Consider the following 9,409-nt stretch of genomic DNA (forward strand, 5'->3'; position numbering starts at 1 on the left):
AAACAGAAGATAGGTGGTAGATGAAATGGAAAGAAGAGAAACCCCGTTGTGCGATGTTTGAGGTACATCGACAGCAGTTGACTCAACATACTGCGAATCAAAACAATACCGTCTACAATCACAAATTACTTCCCTTTCCCACATTGTCGCGCCCCTTTCTTTTAGCCGTCTCGACTTTGACCCACGGTGGTCAAAGGTTTACGATCCGTTTCCACAGGCCACCAGCTAGGTCATCATGAAAACCAAGCCAACGTGGAGGTAAGAAAATAGGACACTTGCAAGGAACCAGAGCTATACTGTCTTGATCAAGTATGATCTAACAGGACTACGGACGTAGTCAGTGACGCTCCTTCCAGGATGTTCCTCGCCTGAGCGTCAACTGAAGAGGTATCATCAGCATCATTCGCACTTGGCCTGCAAAAAAAAAAAAAAAAAAAAAAAAAACATTTTCTAAAATGGCAAAAATTTAAACCTTCTTGCAAAAAAAAAACTGAGATATAAAAATTCTAATCTGGAAAATTCACAAAAAGACTAAAATTCTATAATTCCGACCGCTAAAAATTTCACAATTTTATATTCTAAAATAATAATATTCTATACAGAGCTGCGGAGTCGGGTCATATTTCAAGCGACTCCGACTCCGGCTTTCTGGGATTAGCCGACTCCGACTCCGACTTTCAGATCCAACCGACTCCGACTCCGACTTTCAGATCCAACCGACTCCGACTCCGACTCCAGATTTCAAAAAATGGTTGGCTCCGACTCCGACTCCACATATTTTTAAATATCTTAAAAGTTAGTTTACTATTATTTCGAAAACCTTGATAAATAGGATTATTTAAAAAATGGAAAAAAGTTTCTAGTTTTACACGTTTTAGACGTTATTGAAACAGAAATAAAAAAACGCCAGTTTTGAAGGCATTTTCAGAAGAACAGTTTGGTAAGTAAATTTGGATTTATTTACTTAACCTCAAATTTTCATTAAATTGATTAAAAGCTAAAATATTAAATTGTTATTTTTTAAATGATCATTAAAAGAAAGCTGGCCCAAATGAATGATTTAACATATAAATTCAATTTGCTCACTTTTAAGTTGACATTTGGGTCATTCCATCTGAAGCGGAACAGCATTTGAAAATTACCCTCTCCGATCCTGCTTAAATTTGGCAGGGCTGTTGATACTATCAAAACATGCAAGAATCCCGAATTTCATCCAAATCGGACCACCCCCTCCATTTTTGTACCTCCCCAAAAAATCGACTTTTTGGCGATTTTTGGCCAAACCTCCTAGTTTCAAACGGCGATAGCTCAGGAACCACAAATCTCAGAAGGTCGGTCTTAGACTCAATTTTGAAGGAAATTGGACGTAGAATCCATTTCCGTGATCAAAATTTTGATTAATTTATTTTTTCTACCTGTATTGCGCAATTGAAAACTTTACACGGCCGTATCTCAAAACACCCCAACTTATTTTTTTTATTTGACCTCACCATCATGTTCCCCGGCCAATTTTACATAAGAATCACTTATCGACAGAAATGAATATGTTTCGTTCCAGAGATATCGAATTTTAAAGTTTTGTGTTTTCGAGATTACCTACATCAGCTTCATTCGCCGCATCTGCTAGAAGCACACAGGCGGGCTGATCAATAACTGCTACCTGGTGTTCTGGGAGATGATTAATTTAATTTATATTTTTATAATTTTACGCAAATATTTATTCAAATTCAGGGGAAATTCTAGCATGTTTGGCAGGTTAAGTCCTCGCTCCTAGTTTCGTCCAATTTGCTCATTTTCACTATTTAAACAACAAATTTTGCAAAACTTTTGAAAGAAACTTGCTTGTTCCCTTCTTATTGAGCTATTTGTCACTCGATTTCAGTTGAAAACGCTTTTAACCAGCTGTAATTGAATGCAAAAGCGCTGATATGGCAACATTAGAGGAACGCTGGAATTAGATGCTGTTCCCCTACCTTGATCAATCTATTTTTGTGACAGGAATATTTATTGAGTTATTTTGAATGCACCGTTTTTTACGTGTTACTAACCGTTTTAGAGTACCTCCGAGGCCATGACTAGGGCCTTTATCATGGGCGGTAGCAAAATAATGCCATTCAGAAAAAAAAACCAAAACCTGCTTTGTTATTATTATTATTATTATTATTATTATTATTATTATTATAGTTTATTATTGACACTTTACCATAATTTGGCAAATGCGATTTATGGTTTAAAAGATTGATATATTAAATCAATTTTTATATTGTGAGCCAGCTCCATTTGATTAAAAGAATCCAAGAATGATAGAAGAAAAAACTGTTGTTCGGACGGTGTCGAAATCATCGCAACTAAATTTTCGGGAATTAGCCGCTTTGCAGCAGATCAAACTTTGTGATTTTCTTACATTTTTCAGTTTTATACTTTCCAGAAATCCTTTTCCTACTCCTTGTGATCGTCCTTCACTAGAGTACAACGTATCAACAAATTTTATTAATTTTATTTCATATTTTTTACTCAGTAATGTATCGTGCACTTATTGTTCAGTGTTATTAACAAGATTAATTGCATTTTCCTGCTTGCTCCGTCGGAATCCAATTCTGCCCTTTACGACACACAGTGTCGTTATTGCTCTGTCCTGTGGGTTAGCACAGAAATTCACTTCATTCATTTTTCTGTGAGCTGATAAACATACGTGATTCAACTCCAGTTTCCTACAGTATTATACAGTCAATTTTTGCCCAATTTGATAAAGATTATTTATGATGAAATATTATTTCAATAAATGGCCAGGTAGCAGTTATTGATCAGCCCACCTGTGTGCTTCTAGCAGATGCGGCGAATGAAGCTGATGTAGGTAATCTCGAAAACACAAAACTTTAAAATTCGATATCTCTGGAACAAAACATATTCATTTCTGTCGATAAGTGATTCTTATGTAAAATTGGCCGGGGAACATGATGGTGAGGTCAAATAAAAAAAATAAGTTGGGGTGTTTTGAGATACGGCCGTTTAAAGTTTTCAATTGCGCAATACAGGTAGAAAAAATAAATTAATCAAAATTTTGATCACGGAAATGGATTCTACGTCCAATTTCCTTCAAAATTGAGTCTAAGACCGACCCTCTAAGATTTGTGGTTCCTGAGTTATCGTCGTTTGAAACTAGGAGGTTTGGTAAAAAATCGCCAAAAAGTCGATTTTTTGGGGAGGTACAAAAATGGAGGGGGTGGTCCGATTTGGATGAAATTGGGGATTCTTGCATGTTTTGATAGTATCAACAGCCCTGCCAAATTTGAGCAGGATCGGAGAGGGTAATTTTCAAATTTGCACTTTTTCGTGCACAGTTGAGATGGAATGACCCATTTATAAGAAGCACAGTGACTATCAAAATCACCTTGTATTTTGAAATAACAATTTTAAACGAAACTATTTTTTAAAGCTCAATTGAAATTTTCAAGACTTCGTGGTAAGAACGCTTAAGGGGTCCTTTTCAAATATCCGTGACCTAGAAAATATTTTACCTCGGAATTTTGGATATATTAGAATTTCTAATTTTTTTTATATATTCAAAAGGAGGCGCGCGATACTTCTTGCATCTTCACCTAAAACGAAGCTGGTCGTGCGCCTCCATGAAAAGATATGAAAAAACTTAGAATTGGATAATAAACAAAAATCCACAGGATAAATATTTTGTAGGTTACGAAATTTTTTTTTATCTTTAAATCCTGTCCTATCCTGAAATCATGAGATTTGTTCAACGATAATTTGCAACAATATCAAAATAGTTTGCCTAAGGATCAACATTCTCAGACACTTTTAATTTTTTGTACAAAGTTATAAACAAAATGCGCATGTTGAGTTCCGAGTAATAGATTGTTATAATCGTTGAATATTTGTTGGAAGAGTTATCCTGTCAGTGATTTTTTGTTTTCGATTTCCATAAATATGAATATTTTTGATGTACCTCGTAACTTTTTTCCTGAACATTAATTTACTTAAAACCACCAAGACATTCACTATCGGGGTATAAGATGACTGTGTGTGTACTTTTGAGTGTAAAGGGTACATAAATATTGGCAAAAGGATGCAGTCAAAAATCAATTAAATATTTCTGACTACAAAACCAATATTGTTGCTGTTTTTTTTGAGTTATGATGATACTACATACTTGGGTAAGAGCTGATTAACAGGTTATCATTTAGTGATCTCTAAAAAAATAAAAAAGGCAACGCAGCGCATGCAACTTGAAAAAAAATTAAAATATAAGAAGTTTTGTTAATTAATCTGTTTTATAGAAAATACTAAAAAAATAAACATAATTTTTGTTGAATTTAAGATAACTCCGACTCCGACTCCAACTCCGGGTAATCAGAAATTTTCGGCTCCGACTCCGACTCCAGCTAATAAAATTCAGCCGACTCCGACTCCGACTCCAGCTGTTTGAGTTTTTACGACTCCGACTCCGACTCCAGGCTTCCCAAAAAGACCCGACTCCGGCTCCGACGCCACAGCCCTGATTCTATACTTTAAAACTTTAAAATTTGAAAAATCTAAAGATCTATAATAAAAAAGTTCAAAATTTAAAAATCATTAATTCAAATGTTTAGAAATACAATTAATTCAATTTTCAATTCGGTTTTATTAGTGAATAATCAAGATACAATGAGTTATTTTGAAGTGCATAACAGAGTTTTGGAGTTCCTTTCAGCTGTGTGTTGCATCATAATCCATTTTGGAACAATTATTTCTTTAAAAAATGGGAAAAATCAAACTTCTAAATTTTTTAAAAAATAATTTCAAAATTTTTACAAATTTAGAAATTAAAAATTCCAGAACTAGACATCTCTTTTCAATGTTGATTTAAGGTTGTATAACTTTAAAATTAAAGGTTTTTGCCTTCCTCACCTCACTGAGGCAAGGCTATAAAATCACTCGAAAAATGAACTTCTTAAATACACCTCCTAGATATACCTTCACGTATACCTATCGACTCAGAATCAAATTCTGAACAAATGTCTGTGGGGATGTGTGTAGACCTGATTTTTTTCCACACGATTATCTCAGAACTGGCTGTTATGTTAAAGTTATGCCATGACAAAGTTTTTTTTTTTTTTGGTGATTTTTGCATAACCTCAAAGGGCCGGGTCGTTTTGTTTACGTGCGAGAGTCGCGCCAGATGCGAAACGCCCGGTTGCCACATTGCTTTAAATGAGAGTCTGCATGTTTCTTGAAAAGTCTGTATCAGGTATATATTTTTTCATAGACTTATTCTCATTATTTCTTTGTAAATGTGAGGAAGGCACCAACCACCCAATGGTGGATTAAGAAACGTTTTTTTTTTAAATTTCATAATAATTGAATCTTAAATTTTAGAATTTTGAAATTTTCAATTCTTGAATCAAATTTATGAATTCATAATTTTAAGAATCTAAGTTTTTTAATTGTTACCCCCAACATATTAATGCTACTGGACAGCCATGCCAGATATACAGATAAATCTGTATTTTACAGATTTTTCTGTCCCAACAATTACAAAATCTGTAAATACAGTTTTTTATATGATTACATTAAAAAAAATCACAATTTGATAATTGAATTATGCTTTAATATGAATAAAAAGCTAAAATCTGCTGTTAACATTTTAACATGTCTTCTAATGGCTTCGAATTTGACATGATACTGATAAAAACAGATTTATTATCCGCGCACCACCAAACCGTACAAAAACTGAGTGATTTGTCGTAAGCGTGTACAGGCTTTAACAGGTTGCGCTCGTATTTGATTTTTGTCTGCCTTCACAATATTTTAAAGAAAACACAGATCTCCCATAAAATAATCTGGCATCATTGACTGGAACAATTCGATTTTTTAAATGTTTTTAAAATGCACAGAAATTGCAAATAAAATGAGCGCTTCCCTAACACCGATAAGAAGGTCAAGTACCTAGAATGCATAAAATTGGCCACCAAAAAAGCGCTTCCCCAACACCGATGTGAACTTCAAGTACCTTTAACATTTTAAAGAAAATTTAGAATGCATACCGTATTTGCAACTGCTTCATTTGGGGCACGTCGCTCGACTTGCTGCTGGAACCATTTGTCATGCTCTGAGGTTCCCCTTTGGAAGACCCAAACTCCGATTCGGCGAGGTTTGCAAGGTCCATGATTCTACAACGATTTTATTTTTTTTAATTTAGATGATCTCAATTTGAATAGTTGGCTTTACCTTATTTGCAGCGGTTTCATCTTGGGTTCGTCATCAACCTTAACCTTTTTCCTGCTAGAAGAAAATCCCTCTTCATCAACTCCATTCGCAACAACCCCGTTCAGCACGACCTCCTCCATCTTGCCCGCCTTCCTCGTACGTGGCAACCCATTCGCGAGAGGAACCTTTTTCGTCTCAACTCCGTTCGTCAACCGAACCCGTTTCTGCATCGGCCCATGTCCGTTCACACCGTTGTGCCGGGTTCGTTTGGCGTTTGTAGTCGGAATTTCTCCGTCCGCACCGTCGAGCTGTGGAATCACGCTCGACTCCAAGAACTCGTCGTCACTGTCGTTGAGAAATGCGTTCCCCTCCGTTTTCAGTGTGTAATCTAGCAGGAACTCGTCGTCGGAATCCATCGCTTCGACCTTTTCTTCGCCTTCCACGAGTGAAACCGCCTCCAGATCTCCGCCCAACGTGGCGTTCAATCGCTTGCTGCTGCTTTCTTGTGAGGAACTGGGTTTTGCCAGACTTTGCTGCGTCAACGGGGCCAACAGGCTGTCCCCGTCCTCCTGGTCGCGACCTTCCAGCTCCTTCATAATGTCCAGCAGCTCGTGATCTTCGTCGGCGAACGTCGCGTCCGGATGCTGCGACATGCTGATGATGCGCTCCTCGTCGACCTGACTCAGGTCGAAGTTGTACGTCGTGTTGGACTGGTCGAAGGAAGCTTGTTGGGTGAAGTTCTTGTGGTCCTGGACGCAGGACGCGTCCAGCAGCGGTTCGTCTTCGGCGGCTTCCGACGGGAGGAACGAAACCGGAGGTTTCATGCGTTTCGAATCGTCCGAGTCTGTGCGATTTGGACGGCTTTCGGAAGCTATTTTTGCTGCGAGCAGGGACCGGTAAAACCGGTCGCTCTCGGTCACGATTTCGACCTTCCCGCTCTGCGATAAACTGAGCGCTTCCGGTTGGTCCATTTCGAGTAATCTCCTTCTCGCTTGTTCATCGTTCCAAATCGAGGCGATTCCCGGATTGGCGTACGGCGAACGCTTCTCCTCCTCCATCGTGGCTCGGTTCAGGATGTCAACCGCCAGGATGTCGACCTCGTACTCGGACGTGGACATCTTTGCCAGCTGACCTTCTCCGTCGCCTCGCTCCTGAACTGCCGCCGTCGGGACGTTCATCAGGCTCATCCCGTACAGGTTGTAATCGATGAAAAACTGCAGAATGTACGGCACGTGCGTTTCGTACGTCTGAAACACCCGGGACATGATGACGCCGTTCATGAGCAGATTGGTCGCCTTCCGGATGAAATACGGATTGTACAGAAAGATTTTGAAAAACTGATGCTCCTTCCGGTGGTAGCCGTAAATCGGTCTAAAAGAAAAGAACCCCAGTCAAGTCACATGATCAAGAAGCAACCCCAAAACATGTCCTCACATCCCCTTCACCAGCGCGATCCGGAAGACGTGCGTCGCCGCCGAGTTCGCGTTCCCCAGCGACACATTTATCGCCTTGTCCAAGCTGCCGGCAATCTGGTACATCAGCCGGTCCACGGCCAACGAGTCCGCGCTCGCCCCATCGTACGGCACGTACAGGTACGGGAACACCCCGTGGATGTGCACGCAGGAGTGCGTTCCGTCGGCGGTCGAGCCGAACAGCCGCACCACCGGAACCTGCCGCACGTCCGACCCCCGGAACTCGGAGTAGCACGAGTCGAAGCGCGGTTCCGGCTTGTGCATGTAGTGGTCCACCGAGACGATCCGGAACGAGGTGACCGAGCCGTCGCGGACCATTTTCGACTTCTGTGTTTATTTACGCGGTGATGCAAAACATAACCTAGAAGAAGCAAAAGGCGGCAAATTTTGGGACCTGATGGAAGCTTCCTAACCGGGACAAACTTACCAAAAATATAAAACTATTGTGTTGTTCAACTTCAAAATGACATTAACTATACTTAAAACATATTTTAATGTGAAAATTTGCTAAATTAACTGTATTTTTATGCCGATTTTTATGCTTGAAATCGGCTTCAGTCACAGGCCACGAATATTCTTGTTTTGACAGTTGCCGTTCGTACACAGAAATGTGGAATTAGAAAAAAAGATTAAATTTCAGCTTGTTTTTCTTTACACGTTCCTTCCAAATAACTCATTTCTGAGTTATTGTTACTCAGATTTTGGCAAAACCCGCAAAACTACAGATTGGTCGATGCAAAATAAATCAGCACTGGCAACGTATGTTTTTCGCTTGCAACACTGCCAGTTTTGATGGGCGTAAAGGGTGGTTGGTGTCCAGTGCGTTTGGATCTGTTAAACATTGGCCAATCTGTATCCCTTGACAATCCGTAAGCGGTATACGCACTTCGGAAGGAATCGGTCAAGAAAAATTTCAAATGGGCAGCAGTGACAGCGGAAGCAAGCCAGAGAGGGTGAAGAAAAGCCCCAAGAAATCGCTCCCTCTCCTTTGTTCTGCTGTTTGTAAAGCTGTTTATTGACCCTTTTCCTTCCGATCTGCACCGTTGTGATTCCTCCATCTTGTTTTGATTGACGAAAATTAATGTCGGTGGTTTTTTTCATGAAATTATTTTTATTAGGTCCTTTTCGGTGCTGGGACCTGGTTAGGACCTAGGTTAGGACCGAGTCGGCTTTTGTAATTACATTTTACTTAATGCTAGTAATTGAACCCGCGGCCTACTCGGGGTTATTAGGGAAGGGATTGATGTCAATAATAAGGCGTGGGAAGGGAAGGGGGATTGTGTAGGGGTCTTGGTTGGCTTTGCTGTCGATGGTTTTTGGCTAATTTAATAAAAAAAAAACAAAATGAAATACATATGTACAATTTTCACTTGCATAAATGGCCAACATCATCATCCAAAACCTCCGACGGCAAAACGCAAGCACTGATACTATTAAACAGAAAATGCAAAGAGAAAAAGTGCGGCAAATTTTGATAACTGAAATACCAGCAATGATTGCTGAAACTTCAGCAAAGTATCTGTCAAACTGCCACAAGAAAATTACTGAATTTTTCAGCAAAATAATTTGACGTTTCTTTTACTGAAATTTCAGTTGTTTTGACAAACATTTTACTGAAATTTGAATAAATCATCTGTCAAAGTAACAAATTTCAGTTAACTGAGAATTCAGTAAAATCTTAATAGAGTTATCTACGTGCGCATGTATTGCGTGTACGTACACGAAAAAAAAGTGAG

At 39.1% G+C, this 9,409-nt stretch overlaps 1 protein-coding gene across 2 annotated transcripts in view; it reads right to left on the reverse strand.

Annotated features, from left to right (window-relative positions):
* The window catches only part of LOC6046244 (DNA polymerase zeta catalytic subunit), a 28,775-nt gene extending 20,511 nt beyond the window's left edge, over positions 1 to 8,264 (reverse strand). For both annotated transcript variants that reach the window (XM_038265332.1, XM_038265331.1), the window contains exons 1-4: positions 8,101 to 8,264; positions 7,636 to 8,034; positions 6,223 to 7,572; positions 6,039 to 6,164 (exon numbers count right to left, since the gene is read on the reverse strand). In XM_038265332.1, the coding sequence (XP_038121260.1) occupies positions 6,039 to 6,164; positions 6,223 to 7,572; positions 7,636 to 7,991 (1,832 nt within the window). In that variant the 5' untranslated portion in view covers positions 7,992 to 8,034; positions 8,101 to 8,264. The remainder of the gene's footprint in view (positions 1 to 6,038; positions 6,165 to 6,222; positions 7,573 to 7,635; positions 8,035 to 8,100) is intronic.
* Positions 8,265 to 9,409: the final 1,145 nt, after the last annotated feature.

The sequence above is a fragment of the Culex quinquefasciatus genome, chromosome 3, assembly GCF_015732765.1.
Source record: "Culex quinquefasciatus strain JHB chromosome 3, VPISU_Cqui_1.0_pri_paternal, whole genome shotgun sequence".
Classification (NCBI taxonomy): Eukaryota; Metazoa; Arthropoda; class Insecta; order Diptera; family Culicidae; genus Culex; species Culex quinquefasciatus.